Source organism: Coffea arabica, chromosome 9c, assembly GCF_036785885.1.
Source record: "Coffea arabica cultivar ET-39 chromosome 9c, Coffea Arabica ET-39 HiFi, whole genome shotgun sequence".
Classification (NCBI taxonomy): Eukaryota; Viridiplantae; Streptophyta; class Magnoliopsida; order Gentianales; family Rubiaceae; genus Coffea; species Coffea arabica.
The window spans coordinates 975,682-995,099 of record NC_092326.1 but is presented as its reverse complement, the minus strand read 5'-3'; the positions used below and the strand labels follow the sequence as shown (position 1 = coordinate 995,099).

General features: G+C 34.0%; 1 protein-coding gene and 1 long non-coding RNA gene across 2 annotated transcripts; both read left to right on the top strand.

The window, feature by feature from the left end:
- The first annotated feature begins 1,069 nt into the window (after nucleotides 1–1,069).
- On the top strand, nucleotides 1,070–4,613 carry LOC113707800 (uncharacterized). The gene is made up of 2 exons (XR_003452340.2): nucleotides 1,070–1,815; nucleotides 4,417–4,613. It is a non-coding gene; the product is annotated as an uncharacterized lncRNA (long non-coding RNA).
- Nucleotides 4,614–5,917: 1,304 nt separating this feature from the next.
- On the top strand, nucleotides 5,918–16,414 carry LOC113707799 (protein SRG1). The gene is made up of 4 exons (XM_072064927.1): nucleotides 5,918–6,923; nucleotides 7,105–7,353; nucleotides 9,122–9,446; nucleotides 15,993–16,414. The coding sequence occupies exons 1-4, from the start codon at nucleotides 6,544–6,546 to the stop codon at nucleotides 16,233–16,235; spliced, it is 1,197 nt and encodes a 398-aa protein (XP_071921028.1). The 5' UTR covers nucleotides 5,918–6,543; the 3' UTR covers nucleotides 16,236–16,414.
- Nucleotides 16,415–19,418: the final 3,004 nt, after the last annotated feature.

Below are 19,418 nucleotides of genomic sequence, written 5' to 3'. Positions count from 1 at the left end.
TTAATTTATATTGTATAGTATAGGTATTTTATAGGTATTTTAATGGATAGGGTTTGATTTAGATCTCTTTGATCTACATTCATACTTATTAAATTTAGTTAGACGCAAAACCATATCCAACCCTTTATGGGTTTGAAAAAGTAAACTCAAATTCGAACCCTCATAGGTTTAGGTATTCAACGGGTATTCGTGAATACTTTTTTGAACATACAATGAAGAACCAAGGTAAATATATTTTGAAAATATATAGAGTTAAAAAATAACATAAATATCATCCAATTTTTATTTTCAAATAATAAAATCAACATTCATGATGTTGAATACAATATTATGAACTCAAAGAAAGAATTATTATCAACTAAAACTATTTGTTTTCAAAGTTTCATCTGTGTCTATATTCAATCTTTTATTTATTTGCTTTCATTTTTCTTTTTTCTTGAAAATGTTTGTACTAATTATAATGACATAGAATATTAGGTTATTTTCCGAATTTACTGATACATACACACACATAGAATATTACATGGGTATTGGTAGGGTCTAATTTGGATTTGAATTTGGATCTAAATCATAGAAAACCATACTCCACCCAAATTCATGATTCTCTTACGGGATCTAGATTTGGTCAGGGTCTGGGTTAATAAATTAAACCTAAACCCTACTCATATATACTAGGTGTGAGGACCCGAAAATTTTCTTATTTTTATAGAATATTACTGGAATATTTAAAAGATTATTCACTCATTTTCTTCGAATTATTTATTTCGACCATTTTAAATTTATTTATATGGAATGACGCCTCTTTATAATTTTAAAACATTTTGTTGGAAAATTCACTTTTCAGAAATTCGTTTAGTTCGAAATAACAAGTACACGTTTTCGAGGCTATACTTGAATCAGGAGTGTATTAATATTGGAGAATTAAAAATGATCAATAATAGATTAAGAAAGGTTAATTGAGGAATTAATACTAGACTCCTGTGAGAACTCACGAAATTCATTATTTTAAATTCCTATTTTCGAGCTCATTTGTATATTTAATTGCCCATTTATTCCGAATAATATTTTCTAGCCTTATTAGACCTAAGTACATGGTTTTATAGTTTCGTTATATTTTTAAAGCGCCTCATTTCAAAAATTATTTTCTTAAAAGCTTGATTAGCGAAAAAATGAAAACGTGTCTAAACACTTTAGCCAATTGGGAGTACAATAAGCTCAAAAATTTGAGACATATACAATGGTCCTAAAATAGGCAATTTTAGGTTTAAGTACTCAAGTGATAGTTAGTGGTACGATCGTTACAAAAATTTCTCAAAGGTTTCATTTTATTGCGCCTAAATTAGAAATACGTGTTTTCACGTGCGCGCTTAATTGAGGGACTTTGGACCATTATTTTGGGACAATTAAGAATGAATAATATTTATATGAATGTAAGTGCCCTAGAGGTTTAGTGCACTAGTGCAACAAATTTAAGAGAAATCGAACACAAAACACGCGCGTAGGGCACTAGTTGCAATTAAATTTTACGTACTTAAAATATTAGACGGTCAGCGTTCTTTGTACGCAAAAGGAGTCAGACTAACATTTCACTTTTGCAAGCTTCATGGACGGCTAGCCACTACAAAAACAACCGAAAACTTCTCAAACATTTCCTCTACAAACTTCACCTCAAAAATCTTGCCAAACCTTCATAGATTCACCACACAAGCTCAAGACAACTTGGACAATCACTTGGACAAAGAAAGAGCTGCACATTCACGGATCTTCTTGGAGTTTTAGGGGCACCAAAATCTGACTTTTTAGCACACAAGTAAGGTAACCATGATCCACTCTTCAGATCTTGTTCAATAAAGGCCAACTTACACTTAAGAGCTTGATTATGCTTATGGGTAACTTATTATCGTTGGAAATTGTTAAATGTGGGCTCTATGAACTCCCACTTTGGGTTGATGGCTGTGATGATGTTTGATGATGGTTTTATTGCTGAAATACTGCTTAAGGAAGTAGATTAAAGGTGCATTATTTCCAGAAACGTTATTGAGTTCTTGAAGCAAAAAGTTCCGATTTTACCCCTGCTCTGTTCGGTCACTTTACTGCAGATAATTGAGGATTTAAAGGCTTGATTATGTTGTTTACATGTTTTAGAAGTTGTGTACAAAATTTCGTTGAAAAATATTGAGTTTTGGTTGCTCAAACGAAATTATTTCGAAAACTGGTAATCTGGAAAACGGTTTCGCCGTAATCCAGACCAGTGGTTGTATTTTGTCCATAACTCCGTGCTCCGACGTCAAAATCAAGTGCCGTCAGCGGCATTTGAAACTAGACGTTCCCATGTTTCCAACGGTGTATAATGAACATTCTGGTTCTATGTGTGTGAGCCACACCATTCATCTGAAGTCGGCTGTCCTGTTTCTCCGTTCTGCCGAAATGATTTGATGATGCTGCAACTTGAGGCTTGATTTTGAACCAGTTGCATGCTGAAACCTGGAACGATTTCTTCTGTGAAGTTGTAGCCCTGTGAATTTATTTTCTAACACTCTCAACCATTTCCAATTCCGAGTTAAATTGAGGGAGTTATGATCAATACACGGCAACTGCCTCGTTTTTGAAAACCTTAGCTTTGGACAGATTGCTTTAAGGATTTTTCCAAACTTTGGTTGATTGAATGATCACCCTTCCGAGGGTATTTTTCCATGAAATTTGATAGAGAGATAACCTTCATATGGAAGTATTATACTGCAAAATTTGGTGTCAATCCAAGTCCGTTTCGGCACTTAACTAAAGGTCCAAAGTTGGAACCAAATCTGGAAATTTTGTAACAATCCTGAATTTTCTCCAACTTCGAGCTGCCGTATCTCGGTACTCGAAACTCCGATTCTTGAGCCGCTTGTTCCATCCAAAACTTTACTTGCAGATCTAATTGAGCTATAAGTTTCAAGGGCCGGTTTCCAACGAGTGATTTTTGCCGAATTTCCAAAGTTAGCGAAAAACCAACCCGGCTCAATCCTAGCAATCTAGAACAGCAGCTTTAGACTCATTTTTGAATGCCTTCCACTTAGATTCATGGAACAGTGTCTTCTAAGAACTTTTAGTACTTTCAAAGACGATTCCAACGGTACCAAATTCATCAAGTTTCGATTAGTAGAAAAGAAGTTATGATTTTTCAAAGATTTGACCAAAAATCGAAAATTCTGAAATTTCAAAGGAAATCCGCAAAGGAACAATTTTCTAGAATCCGGCCTTGAATCCGGCTAGAAACTGGCCAGATTGTCGGCCGGATTGGTGGCAAAAATTGAAAAAAAGGAGGTTAGCCACTGCCTCCAATCCGGCCAGAAATCCGGCCGGATTGTGACGTGGCCAACCTTCCTTCGATTTCGATCGTTCGTTTTGTAATCTTTTCGCTCGTACTTGTTTCCAACCAATGATTTTAAGGATAATAATCCAATTTTTGTACTTAAGTTTTACACCCTTTTGAGAATTCAACTTCAAAGGCACGTCAAACGAAGTTTTCAATTATTTTCGAACCTTACTCGTGTTCAATCTTTCTCACCACTTGGGGACCTACAGTAATTATCTAAAATACGATGTTCAGGCACGCACGAGGACCTCCAAGAGGACCCTACTGTAGAAGTTTGAACTCTCCCTCCAACTTACTTGCTCGCATAACTAGTGAGTGTCAAGTGTATGCCTACTTGAACTCTAAAGTCTTGATTCATGCTTGATTCACCTGATTTCATGCTTAGCTTAACTGATTTTGACAAAATGGAGTCGAGTGTGTACTTGATCGCACTCGTTCTCATTTGAAACGAATGACTCATGCTTAACATGATTTGCTTGGTTTACATGACTTGAAATGTCTGCTTAAACCTATCAAATGCTTGAATACATGAAATGGTATGCTATGATTGCATACGTCGATGGAGTGAATCTCCTCGACATTTACATGACAAATGGGGGACGCCCAAACTCATAGGCCGACCTTGGAACTCGAGCCGGCATGGGCTTGGTCGGGAACCTCGGTGAGCCATGAGATTCAAATGATAAGCTTGATCTATTGAGAGATCTCGCTTGGCATACTCGTATAGTATCGCCTTATAAATGTAGTGCGGGCCCGAAGTGGTGTATGGTGGACGGATGGGAAGTAAGTGGTGAACTACGGATATGAAAATATCAATCCGGTTGACGGAGAGTCATCACGGAAAGATATATAAATGGTATCGGCAAATGTGGAACTTAGCTCCTGAGAGCTTCTATATCCTTGAATTGTTTCTGGTTACAGTTTATTGGTGTTATTAATTACTTGCAAGCTAATACCTGAATTGTTATTTGGGCTTGTTATCTGAACTATGTGTTTGCATGTGTGTTCTTGGCCTCACGAGCGTTTTGCTCACCCTGTAGATTTGTTTTCCTTAACAGGTTTGAACTCGGAAGTAAAATAGAGAAGCCCTCCTGATGTATTTTTGTTTTAGGGTTTGCTATTACTTTTGGTTATGCCTTTGATTTTGGGATTGTACTTTTGGTATGGAAATGTAACCTTTGGACGAAATGTATTTTGTATACCGACGTGTGGTTTGGAGAATGGATGACTATTATTAAGTTTGAACGTTTCCGCATTTTATTGTATCTAAGTTATTGGCTTGTATTGTGTGATCCGGCTATAAGTTGAATGGAATTGCTTGAGTCCTGGCGAGAGTTAGACAGGCGTCCCGCGGATACCCTTTGGTTCGCCTTAGGGAGAAGTGGGGGCGTTACACTAGGTTTGGATTTGATTTGGATAAAATCCGACCCATTGACATACCTAGTTCGGTACCATTGGCTACCCTTAAAATAGTGCGTTTAGGTGAAATATGGATGAAATTAATTGGAATAGCACCTTTTTAATTAGATAAGACATCATTGTCAGCCTATAATCTAGTTCCGTATACAACTTCTTTTCTAATCCAAATTTAGAACGTTGCATTCGATTAATAATAAACAATAATGTTGATTAATGAAACATACGGTGGCATAAATAATTGAAGAGTGCACCTATCTTTTATTATGTTCTGTGAATAGAAGAATCCGAAAAGTTTTAAACCTCTTGTTACTTGACTTTCATCTCAACCATCAATGATGTTTTCAAAATTTGCTAATTGGACAATGACATACCAAGAATCACGCCGTTGCATGATCCATCTTCGAGTTCATTGATTGAGACACGACAATTTGTCTAGAATTTTCATCTTCCTGGTTTCATCACTCAAAGCTGGAAATGGCATGAGAATTAAGAGGTCACCTCCTTTCCATAACGACTTAAACCATAGGGCAGATAGATGCCAACTTTATTCACTTTCCCTCTAAATTGGCCCATCCAATGGCATGAGAATTAAGAGGTGGGAAGGGTAGGAATGGATGCCCGTCCTTTGGGGAGAGAAATGGAGTGAAGAGAGCTGTGGGGGCAGGAGTGGGGTGGTGGGGATTTTTCTCCCCCCACCGTGTGGCTACCATCCCCGCGCCATCCTTGCCTATAAATTAAATAAATTAATTAATATGCAGCTATATTTGCCAATATCTATGTACATATTATATTATTTATAATTTTGTAACAACAATAGTAACAGTTGTTAGTTTAGATTTGCTAACAAATACAGAGAAATGTTTTTAAAATATTAAAGTAGATTTTAAACATAATGTAATGTTGAATATTAGTTAAAAGTCCAAAAGATTGATTTATAAAGTTAATTGTTAATATTATATGTGAAAACATAAGATCAAAATAAAAAATAAAATTTTATTTTGAACCACCCATCAGGGCACCCTCGTTGGATAGACGGATGGGGGTGGGGGTAAGAGAAGTGGGGGGATAGCACTAAAGCCAGGAGAAGTTTTTAAAGCACAAGGAGGGAGACGGGGGAGGGCTTCCTAGCCTCATATCCTCCTCATTGCCATTCCTCTAGTTACCGACTCTCTAAAGCTTAGAAATTTTAGTTTTTCCTCATTAAAGTTTTGAAAGCATAAATGTTAACTTTTGCCTTCAAAAAAATTTATAAAATTTAATGATAAAAAGTTGTATATATATACAGTTTTTTTTTTAATCAAAGTAATTGTTATGCTTCCGTCTACGTAGCAAGGCCAGTATAATTTCAATAAATATTTAAGGATAATCTAAAATTTGGATAACATCATGAAGTGCAAGTGATGAACCATTTTCGAAGACAGTAGCTGATAGACCCTTAATCATAAGTCAATTTTAAAATTTCGAAGCGATAAAACTTGCTTTTTTTTTTTTAATGTGACTAAGGAGGAGGTAATTATCAATGGGTCTACCAAATCAACGTAATTTGTAGGCCTAAGAGATATGACAAGGTTTAATTTGTACTATATGGTTCCATGGGTTACCTTTGAGACACTGCATTTAGGTGGAATATGGATGAGATTAATTATAATAGCAGCTCTTTAGGTGAGACATCATTGTCAAGCCTAGAACTAGTTCCGTATAGAACTTCTTATATTATCCAAGCCTAGCACCTTGCATTTCAACTAATAATAAACAATGTTGGATTAATGAAACATCTGGTGCAAAAAAATATATATATATATATATATATTCTGAACCAGGGATTCAGTGGAATTAGAACTTTGAAGTTGAAAATAACCACAATCATGGATCCCAAGACAAGAAAGCTTGGGGGATCTCTGAAAGTTCCTTTTGTCCAAGAGTTGGCTAAGGAAAATCCCTCTTCTGTTCCAACTCGTTACATACGCCCCGACAAAGACCAATATCCAACCATCTCTAACGGTGGTTCTTTCCACCAAATACCAGTTGTGGATATGCAAAGGTTGTTTAGTTCTGCTGAGGAGGCAAGTGATTTGGAGCTTCAGAAGCTGCATTCTGCATTCTGCATTCAGAAGCTGCATTCCACCAAATACAACTTTTTTTTTTTTTTGTTCCGAAAAAAAAAAGAAACCATCTTCAAATGAAATCAAAGTCCTATGAAAATTGAATCCGTTGATGACTTAATCATCTTTTACCTGAATTTTACGAGTGCAAATCGGTTGAAAGTATACGTATGCTTATGTGCTGTTCCATCCAGACGCTATTACTTATGAGAAAAACTGTCAGTAGCTGATTAATCATGAAGTTAGCTCTTCATTGGTGGAGAAATTGAAATCAGAAGTTCAAGATTTTTTCAATCTGCCGATGGCTGAAAAGAACAAATATGGTCAAGAACCAGGAGATGTAGAAGGATATGGGCAGGCCTTTGTCAAATCAGAGGAGCAAAAGCTTGACTGGGCTGACATGTTATACATGATCACTCAACCAGAAGATTTAAGAAAACCTCATTTATTCCCTAAGCTGCCTCTTCCTCTAAGGTATATTTGACCAACCATGCACAACACACACAAAACGGGGAATTTAAATCAAGTGTTCTATCTTTAGTCTTGTAATTCTTTAACTATGCAATTTTAGGATAAAAACTGTTTTTGACATGAACTAACATACGTAGTATGCTAAAATTTTAGGCAAACTGTACTACTAGTTACTGAACTTTCTTGAATGGGAAAAAAAAAAAATTGGATGGCCGAAAAGAGACATTCATGAAAATTTAATGGCCACTGATGCACTTTGCCAGATGGTTTTGATTAAAGCAATTCAATGATACCATTTAATTTGACGTTTTCACGTCTATCTAAATTTGAACGCTAATGCATCAGATAGGTGAGATTTTTTAGTAGGTAAAGTTGATTTTCTGTAAAATTATCTACTGAGAAAGATAGAATAAAAGAATATGTTGATGTGATAATTTTTAAAGCTAACATTTCAGATTTATGTTTAGGGAAGTATAAAGATCCAGAAATGGCTGAATACATGATGACGAAAGGTCAAGCAAAAAAATAAGCTGAAATGCCAATGAGGAATTAATTGCCCTGCCACCCTCCATCCACTATCTTCCAAACCAAATAAAAAGAGAAAAATATATTTAGAACAACAATATGAATAATTCAAAACATTAACCTATTGTGCATATGCTAGTAAGTCCACTAAGGCTTAAGAAGCTTTCTTTTTCACTTTTTGTGATATTGAGAAAAATAATGACCTGCCAAGAATTTCCGTTTGTGTTTTGATCAAAGATGATTTTTTTTAATAAAATATCATGTTTTCATTAAAATTTACACTAATGGCAGAAATTATATCATCAAATATATATAGATATCAAATAATAGATCTGAAGAAAGGATACTACACATATGAAGAACAATAAAAATTACATTATAAAGCTCCAAATTTAAAAAATAAGATAAAATAATTGTAGCTCCACGGATATTTATGCATGCTTGTAATCGTCAAATCTACTAATTAACGACTTCAAGTCCATCTATTATAGTGAGATCTACTGAATAGATCTAAGAAATTCCAGATCAAATAACCAGAACCTGAAAAACTCAAATGTAATAAAAGAAAATTGAAAAAATTATCAAAAACTCTCACTAGGAATCCTTAGGAGAGAATAAAACTCCACTAAAAAATTTAGGAGAGAAGAAAACTCTCACTAGACAACTCTAAGAGAGAAGAAACTTTCATTAGAAAATCTTAAGAAATATTTTATTCACATAAATGAAAAGAAACTATAGAGAGAGCTCCTCGCATGGAGAAAGATTAGAAAAATCTGATCTCTCTCTCATGAAAGAGTTGAAGGAGAGTTTTAGTTAGAGAGTTTTTTCTAAAGAGAAGAAAGATAGAACGAGGATGGCCTAAGATATTTTAGGTCAAAATGTTACTAATATTATAAAAGATGAAGTTGAACAATAAAAAATCACCAATTCACTGTGACAAATGGTTACAATGAGCTCAAATTTATTGAAATATCTTGATTCACTATGCAATTTGAAAATAAACAAATCAGTTATGATTTTAAGTTCATTATAATATACATCTAAATTTATACTTAGACTTAGGTATGCTAAGTTCTCCTAATAGTTTATTTGCATGTTAATCAATCCAATAACACTGCAAAACATGAAACTAACAGTGAAGTTTGTGCGCAAAATTTACTTTTCTTTTCTTTTGTTATGATACTAAACCGATATTTATGCTAGTTACCTTTGTATTCCTTCAAATGTTCTTGGTTCTGCTACATAGGGAAAGTCTTCAAGAGTACTCTATAGAGCTCAAAAGTCTTGCCTTGAAGATTCTCAACCTAATAGCAAAAGCATTAGGAATGAAGCATGAAGAAATTGAAGTGCTTTTAGAAGAAGGGTTGCAATCCATGAGGCTCACTTACCATCCTCCATGTCCTCAACCTGAGCTGGTCACAGGCCTCTGCCATCACTCTGATCCTGTTAGCCTCACCATTTTACTTCAAATCAACGATGTACAATGTCTCCAAATCAAGGAAAATGAAGCTTGGGTTCCTGTTCTTCCACTTCCTAATGCTTTTATAGTCAACGTTGGTGATATCCTAGAGGTAAGGATTCGCATAAATATAAGGCTTTATTGTGAATTGCCCCATTAACAAGTACATGCTTTTCAATTTGCTCCATCGTTGTTTGTTCTAAGGGTCAGTCACACTCTGCTCTGCTAAGCTTTCGGGGTAGGCACACTTTTGACTTTACTATTACGAGCCTTAAAATTGTATACTTGGCCCCTTGAAAACTAGTCAAAGATATAAATATTAACGTCATAAGAAAAAAAGTGAGTGTAAGGATGTTAATGCCCTTTCATTTCTGAAATGATTAATAATTTATCATTATTGCCATTTTGTTGCTAAAAAATTTATATCTTCTCTATAGTATCTAATATACAAAAAATCAAATTAATAAAACCAAAAAAAAAGCTTTTTCAATTTAATATCCTTAAAGTCTTTTCAAATTCATGTTGAATTAATGTTCTTTTATCTTATCCATTGTTTTCAATTTATTGAACTTTAAATCTAATAGTAATAATAAATAATGTAGTAATAAAAAAATAATATGGTAATAACAATAAATACAGTTGGCAAAATTTTGAAATCATGCTATAATATTAAGCTTGTTACTACTTAACAGCGTAATATTTTATTCTTTTAGTTTATGTAAATTGTTAGAAGAATATTTTTGTTATATTTTGTTTGTCAGATTAGTCAACTATGAATTACTTAACTAAATTTTTAATAAGGACTAATATATATTACATCTAGACTTAGAGGAGAATAAATAGAGATTAAATAAAAAAAATCACTTTCTTCACCAGTAAAAGGGCATTAATAGTAAACTATATATAATGTCATCAAAATGGTGAATAAACGTTGTTTTGATTGGATCTGTCCTCTCCCTAGACTTCCAATATTTACATTTTTTTTCCAACATTAATGTGCCACAACACTCCTATAAAAGCCCAAATTGTCATGTGGAATGCACTTACTCTCCGACTACAATTAGCTTACATACCAAATTTTTAGTAACTTAGTCATGAGAACCTTTTGCTAAGCTGTGACTGATAAAGCTATCAGAACTTCCAGTGTCCACCAATACGTTCACTACTACACTTCTCATAACTTGTTGTAGAGTAATGGTCTTTCTTTTGAGCCCAGAAGACAAAGTATGAAATGACATGTCTACCACAACCCCAAGATTACTAGTAACCTCTTCTTGCTTCCCTTGGACATCTGCAAACTCAATTTCCTCGTCTTCGTCTTCTGCCATCAGATGCAGCTGCTTCATTTTACTTTGATGTCCTGCTCCAAATTTGTTGGCACACGTGAAACAAAGACTGGCATTGGATGGTGAAATTTTCTATATGATGTTAGGACTAGAATCCTGATTAGCAGAAGCTCCTTTTTCAACTCGATAACGAGGGAGCCTATAGCTATTAGTTCCAATACCATGGCCAATTTTGATTTTATATAATTCAAATCTGGAGTCCACATTCTGCCTACCCCCTTGTCTAATCTGTCTACGTCAAATGCTACTATTAAAATCTCAGGTTTGAACATCTTGACTGTGCCTAATTTCTTCTCTAAGCCCGCTAATGAAACTGGAGACAAAATATCGTTCACTAAGTCTTATTACTCCCGAGGAGCATCAAAGTTTTCAACTGTTCAAACTTCTCTTGGTATTCTTCTAAATTACCAATCTATTGCGACTTATTGAATTTTTCCAAATTTCCTCTGTCAACAAATGTGTGCACGATAGTTCTTTAATTCCTTCCAAGACAAACTAGCTAGGTTTTTCAATCTTGACCCCCAGAAACTAGTTATCTGTTATTCCCTCATAATACATTCCAATCACATTCATTCTATTTTCATCAAAAAAATTTGTAAAACAAGAATAATTTATGGCATTTTCTGACTCATTCCCTAAGATTATCCCCAAAGAACATAGGTAATTCAACCTTAAGAGTAACTGGGAAAAGGAATCCTACTCCAGTTCTCCTTAGTAGTCGCTCCAGGCTCATTGGTGGACAGCAACTTCTGTTGCTTCTAGGAGGTGGGAATCCCACAATTTTCTTCTTCGCAGATCACTTTCTGATTGTCTTTACAAGACATAACCATCATAGAGGAGCTGAATTTCTGATGCACATTATGAATCATGGACTCCATCTTCTTGCCATTACTTTCCCACTCATCTTTAAAATGTTGCTGGAAATTATTCATGGAGTCTAACTGCTACTAAAAATTTCCTATGGAAGCCAGAGCCTTGTTCAACCTTGCTTCTGTTTCTTGACCTGCTCCTTCAAAGACTTAAAACAAGTAGTTTCAGCCATGATCAGGGGGTATTCAAGCAGCCAGAGTCAACCGCTTCATACCAACAACTATCAGGGACTCAAACATTGGAGTCCAAATGAAGTATTGATTTGGGAGAAAAATGAACTAGAGAAGGAAAGAATTAGTTCAAGAATGAGGAATGATCAGAACGAGAGAAGAAGAAAGAAATGCAGAGGGAAAGATTGACTATAAGAAAGGAATGACTACCAAACTCCTTTCCTAACTAGTTTCACTAACCGAAGGAAATTAAACCAAGCTATCTTAGTATTTAGTTTCCTAATTCTTCTGATTTCTAGTTTTGGTGTCTTGTTTATTTAGTTTTCATATTAGTTTAGGAATTAGTTTCCTTCATTTCTTTCTTGAGCCCATTCCGTTTGTTTGTTTATTAATATTTCGCTGCCATGCTATTTCTTCGAGTGTGTGATTTGTTTTGATTATTTATCCTATGGGCTATTTTCCTACAAAGTATTAGAGGTCTAGACTTTGATTCTAGGGCTTGTTCATGAAATTGAAGCATGGATCAATGTTATTGATCACGTTGTGATGTTTTTATTTTTGATGGTAAAAATGATTTTGAGATTTGGAGTTGGATGATGAAAAAAAAATTCAAGCTATTGGAATTTGGGATTTTTTCTAAAAGGGGTTCACAAAACCTATAGAAGGTACGAATTATTAAGCAGTTTAAGAGTTAGAGAAGAATAAATAGTTAGATTGCAAGGCATTCCAATATCTCAATACCCAAGTCCAATTGCATGTAGCCAAAAAATTTATAGATGTAAATACAGCAACGGAGGTTTGGAAAATTTTGATGAATTTCTATGGTCATGGTGGAGAAGAATTTTGTGATGAGGTAGGAGAAATTTTTTTTTTTTTGATGAGCCAAAGAAAGAAGAAATTGCAGAAATTATGGGCACACGTGAAGATGAAAAATTTGTGGCCGAAAAAGAAATTTCACATGTGGTTGAGAAAGAAAGTGAAGTCATTGGTGATATGGAAAATGTAACTAAAGATTGTGATAAGAGAGAAATTTTTTGATTTCATTGTGGTTGATGAATTTTTTGAAGCGAAGGATGCGATTGTTAAAATTGATGCAATTTTTAGTGTGAAAAAATTAAAGGAAAAATATGGTGATGTTAAAAACATTGGAGGTGGCAATTAACTATGATTTTCTAGTGTTGGGAAATTTTCTTGGTGACGTGGAGTAATGAATGGAGTTTGGATGAACATGTTTAACTTTTTTGACATAAGTGATCAAGGTAAGAAATTGTTCAAAAAGTATAAGTTTCGACCACTGTTACGTGTAAAGATGAAACTAAAAATCAATCATGAGTTGGAGTTAAATGTTGTGTCTACTGCAACTGAGTTTTTCATAGAGATTCAAGTTCGAAATGACATTGGCGGTGAGCACAATAACGAGCATGGTTTAAGGAAGGCAATAAAGGAAATTAAACCCAACTATCTTAGTATTTAGTTTTCTAATTCTTCTAGTTTCTTGTTTCGGTGTCTTGTTCGTTTAGTTCCCTTATTGGTTTAGGAGATTTCAAATCAGTTCCAAATAAGTTTCGGTTTATAATTATATTTGTTAATAAGTTTAACAATGCATAAATACTACTAGAGTAGTAGATTATTACTTGAAAAATTGAGTCTGAGTTTAGAAAGTAAATTTGAGGGAAAGTCTCATAATTTAGATTCGTAAGTTGTCATAAGCACAAAATTACAATTTGATATTGCTATGATTGAGTTTTGAGTTAATAAATAGTTAAATGTTTGTTTGTATATTCATTCTCCTTCTCTTCCCACATACTTTTATATGTGTTAAAATTGTTTTTGTTTCTTATTTTTGCCCTATTATCAAAAAAAAAAAAAAAAGGTCTTCCCAACTTATCTAAATGGGGCCAATGGGTGATAGAAAAGGCCCATGGCCTAGGTTGGCCACCTCTAGGGGTGTCAATGGGTCAGGCCTGGATCCAAACTTGGCTCAGACCCGATAATTTTTTTCTGAATATGGGTTGAGAAATAATTCTGATATCCAGATCCGTTTACTCTGACAAAAAATAGGTTAGATACGGAATATAGGATTCCGACCCAGACCCAAACAATATATTAATAATTATAAAATATAAATATTTCTTAATACATTCTTTTACCAAATTAACAATTTAGTAATGATTTTGTAGATTGATTTGTGGTTAGTTTTGTATTGACTATTGAGTTATTTGTGATTTAGTTTTGTAATTTGATTTGTTTAATTTTGGAGATGGATTTATGATTAGTTTTGGATTTAATTTTGCAATGTTTAAATTTGAATTTTTTTTCCCAAATAGACCTAGATCCGACCCACAGGCCATCGAACTCGATTCCAAAACTCGAAGATCAAGACCCATTGGATATAGGGGTCGGGTCTGGATTTACTACATAAAAAGACGGGTTGGGTTCAGAATTTTCAGTTTCGATCAGAACCCCTACCCGTTGACAAACCTAGCCACCTCCATTGCACTTGGGAGGGGTACCTGCCTAAGGTCTGTCTAAGTGGCAGGGTCTATGTAATAATTTGTGATAGCGGGGGTTTCCATTCGCAAACAAAAAAAAAATAGAAGAGATTAAAAAAAAAACTCTGGCCAAGTCAGCATACTACATGTCTTTTGACTTAAGCCATTATTAAAATCACGAAAATGATGTCCAATGATTCATTCAACTTTTTTTCTTTTTTTTGAGGGTAATGACATTCAACTTGAATATCCGATCTATATGGCAGTACAAAAACACAATTTCAGTTCCCAATCTTAGTTTAATATAGCCCAAAATGCAACGAAGCCCTATTTTGATATATTCCTAATACACTTGTCCAACCTCATCCAGTCCATGGACCAAAATGAGCTAGACCTTTGAAGTATCACTTCTAAGAGCATTATCTCTTCGTGTATTTTTCATTTGTGTTTTTAAACTTGGACCGGACCTATTGGTTCGATCGATCGAACTGAAAATCGGTCAAGTGTCTAGTCTGAGTTATTCTAAAAAATCAGATAGATAGAAATTCAGTCAAATCAGATCAAAAATCGGATTTGACTGAGTTTGACTAGAAAAACTGGAAGAATCTATTGGTGTCAAAGTTTTTTTTTTTTAAAAAAAAAAGAGTCAAAGCATTTTCAGTATTATGTTTTGATCCCTAGGCTGTTAAAAATTAATAATATACCTTAAATATTTCATATTTTATAAATATTGTCCTAAAGTTTAGTGTTATTTTTCAATCAAGTCCATAATTTTAATTCTAAACTTGTTAATGTTCATTAAATAATATAATTGCTACTTGATCATTCTAATTTCTTTGTCTTCTCTTGTTAAATATATTTGAAACATCAAATATATATGAATATACATTTATTAATATTAACATATGCTTAAGTTATTTACATACAATATTTAAATATTTAAATAATTTTTATTTATGACGTTATCTGATTTAACCCCGATCGAACCCATTAACCCCTGACTCCTGAATTTGACCGAGTTGATACTCAGTCCAAGTCTAAAAACATAGTTTTTCATGTGTTGACATCCACATGATGGCATCTATTTGTGGGATTACATGGCGTTAAAAACAATTGAAGGTTTCCTATAGTTATTGATCCAATTGAATTAGTGAGGAGAAAATGTATTACTTGGTCTTGTGTGGACTTTGGAGCAAAATATTGAATTTTACCCTTTTATGCATTCACACATACACACACATTTATTTATAAACACACTAGCCTCTCTCTTTTACCCTTTTATGCCTGCTGGCACGTACACATGCACATACACATGTTCGCATGAGTATTGAGTACGCAAAGAGAGAGATTGGTATATACTATTGCTTTGTATAAGGCATGAGAGTGGGAAGGGACAACTTTTAGCAAACGCAAAAGAATTGTTATGTTTCTAAAGATTGTAGCCTTTGTGTGTAGAAAAAAAAAAAAAAAAGCCTTTTTGTGTAGAATTAGTACTTGTAATTGACTTGAACTATTGATGCCAGTTAAGTACCTATCCATTCGCTATTGACATTCGGAAATTAGTTTACATTTATCCCTTTTTCCTCAAAACAAAAAATTCCTACATGAAAATCTTTTGAAAGTTACAAACAAGTGCATTATGTCTTATACGAAGTATGGATACTAAACTATTGAACAACAGGTAATCTGTCTAGCTTATTTACAATAATAGTTAGACTTACAAACCTTTTGCTTTGGTATGAAAGCAATTCTTGATTATTTTGTGTCGTCAACTTGGCAGATTATAACCAATGGAGCTTACAAGAGTGTGGAGCATCGAGCAATTGTAAACTCACAAAAGGAAAGACTTTCTATTGCTACGTTTACTTTCCCAAAATTGGATGGTGATCTAGGTCCAGCACCAAGTCTCATCACCCCTGAAAATCCAGCAAAGTTTAGCAGAGTCCTCATGGTGGACTATTTGAAAAGTCTATATTCTCGTGAATTAGATGGGAAATCATATATCGATACCATGCGAATTTAAGCGAAGATAATGTCTACTATGTTGTAGGTGTGAATGAAAGATGTGGTTATGTATATGCTCCTTAAAAAAACTGTTGTTTGGTGGTTATCTGATCTTTGTTGGATAAAATAACTAATCACTGTCATAAAAAATAATTATCAATTTGTTGGAGTCTCTCTAAGCAAGATCTTGTTTGCCTATTCGTTTTTTCTCTTTTAGTTTCTTTTTCCTCTGTTAATTATCCAAAGACATATTAGTTCAATTTTCCAGTCTAATGGCTTCATTTCCTTGCACACAATAAAATACTAGTTGGTTTCCTCCGAGTCATTTCCCAAGAAATGAGAGCCCTTTCCAATCTGATGCTATCTAACGGCCAAACTTTTTTTTTTTTTTTTTGTTTGAGCAAATAATAAGGATTTTATTTGATTATTGTGTTCAAGCTTGTACACATGGGCAATCATCCCTCATCATACTACTATAGTTACAGTATTCAAAACAACTAATCTATCTAGCATTTCCAGTCCACTCCCCATTCCAATGTAGGGAATCTTTTCTTACATAGCAACCATAAAATAAATGCAGATCTTGGCACAAATCCTTTTCCCCAAACTAGTTTTGCCCAAGTCATCTTCTCTCTTGGGACACTAAGAAGCTTTATGGCAGCTTTTGTATGGAATACACCAGATAATCTGATCCTCAACCCCACCAAAGGCTCAAAACACGCAAGTGTAACTTCCTTTAGCCTCCTCACTACAGCTGTTTCTTTCCTGCCTACCATCCACTATAATTTCTGATACAGAAACATTTGGTTTGCATCCAAAACTGTAAAGTAAGTTGCCTGTTAAGTGTCTATACAATGGCCCAAGGGGATGCCATGCATCAAACCAGAAATTGGTGTTAGTCCCATTCTCAACAATGTGTCTAATAAGAGGTTGAGCCCAAACCTAGGATGGTTCATTTGAAACTAGGGGTGGCAATTTCTGACACGATCCGAAAATACGACACGAACCTAACACGAAATTAATGGGTTTGGGTTGAGGTTTCGAGAGTTCGGGTCAAAATCGGGTCGAACCCGATGAACCCGAAAAAAAAACAGGTCAATTTCGGGTCAACCCGTGGTGACCTGATATGACCCGATGTGACCCGTTTATGAATTAAAACTAATTTAATAAACATAAAAATTATTTTATCTAACTAAACTAAATCATTTTTTTTCCAAAGACATTAATTACTTAATCCTAAATGAATTTATTTAACTTGTGTGAAGTTAAAATTATTATATTTGGACAAATAATATATTATGTTATTTTTTACTTTTATGCTGTTTTAATTTATTTTATATTTGGTTTGGGATAAAACACTTTTATGGTGTTTAATTTATTTTAGATTTGGTTTGAAATTATTTATTTAAATTTTTATTACTTGATGATGTAATTAATTTTGTGAAAAATTGATTTTATTAGAAATTATAGTGATAAATTAATAAATTAAAATTAAGTTTCGGGTCATTTCGGATCGACCTGCCAACCCGAAATTTTCGGGTTCGTGTCAGGTACCCTAGGGGTGGCAATTCGGGTCTAAATTAGGTTGGCGGCTCGGGTCTGACCCGACCCGTCAGAAAATCTATTGACCCGAACCCGACCCGCCAACCCGTGACGGGTCAGGTATACTGACCCGAACCCAACAATTTCAGGTTGACGGGTTGGCGGGTCAACCCGAAATGACCCAAAATTTAATTTTAATTTATTAATTTATCACTGTAATTTCTAATAAAATTAATTTCTCACAAAACTAATTACATAATCAAGTAATAAAAATTTAAATAAATAATTTCAAATCAAATCTAAAATAAATTAAACACCGTAAAAGTGTTTTATCCCAAACAAAATACAAAATAAATTAAAACAGTATAAAAGTAAAAAATAATATAATATATTATTTGTCCAAATATAATAATTTCAACTTCACACAAATTAAATAAATTCATTTAGGATTAAGTAATTAATGCCTTTGAAAAAAAGAATAACTTAGTTTAGTTAGATAAAATTATTTTTATGTTTATTAAATTATTTTTAATTCGTAAACGGGTCATATCGGGTCATATCAGGTCACCACGGGTTGACCCGAATCGACCTGTTTTCTTTTCGGGTTCAACCCGATTATGACCCGAATTCTCGAAATCTCAACCTAAACCCATTAATTTCGTGTTAGTTTCGTGTCGTGTTTTCAGGTCGTGTCAAAAATTGCTACCCCTAAGGTACCCTGACCCGTTTCGGGTTGACGGGTCGGGTTTTGGTCAGCAGGTTCTTTGTTATACTTAAGCCCAACCCGACCCGATTGCCACCCCTATTTGAAACCTTCAAAGACCATAAAGATTTGTTCCTTAACGCCAAACTGTTATATGTGCCTAGAAGTATTTTGATTTTTTTCCAAGACAATAAATGAACTGATTTTATATTTAAAACCTCCAACAACTTTTTCACTATCAACCACAAGAGTTGACCATAATTTTATCTAAATCGACACGCATAAGATTAACTTAAAGTAATGACTAGGAATTAATGAAAATAAATATCGAAAAATGTGGATGTACCATCACCTACAGGTTCGATGATGTACAACCACCTAACAAAACAAAAGGTTAAATAATCAAAGCCTCTAACTTTTAGTGTAATTTGCACTTTTCCCTTAACGTTATCTTAATTTTTTGCACTTTGCCACTTCTGGTAATGGAATTACTAATTTTACCAGTACTTCCATCTTTATTCAAAGGGGTTAGACTAGTTGGCTTGCGGTTCTAATACTTTCAATTATTATCGAGGCCTCAACCAATAAGGTACTATCTGTTCATGCCTCTGATGTATACGAGTCATTTTAGAAGCAAAAACAGCTCCTAGAATAAAGCCAACCTATGGGTAATAATGTTAAATTTAAAATTCTATCGTAAAACCAATCCATTTATAGTTGAAGTGCAAAATTCCAAACGACATCTTAATTGTAGATACGTAGTTTGGGAAAAGTCTCAAATTGGATGAAGATTCTTTACTATTGATAGAACAATTGCAATTGATGGTTTAAATAATTTTAGTACGAACGTTCGCTAGATGAGATTGATTTTGAGACACAATTTTTAATAAGTGATAAAACTTGCTGTATTATTAGGTACGTTATTATTATTTGTAATTTCATTGTCTTAATGGTTAA

Coding starts and splice junctions, on each gene's coding strand:
- LOC113707799 (XM_072064927.1), top strand. CDS start 6,544: ATGAAACATCTGGTGCAAAAAAATATATATATATATATATATATTCTG. Junction 6,924..7,104: donor AAATACAACTTTTTTTTTTT/TTTGTTCCGAAA, acceptor AAACTGTCAGTA/GCTGATTAATCATGAAGTTA. Junction 9,447..15,992: donor ACGTTGGTGATATCCTAGAG/GTAAGGATTCGC, acceptor TCAACTTGGCAG/ATTATAACCAATGGAGCTTA.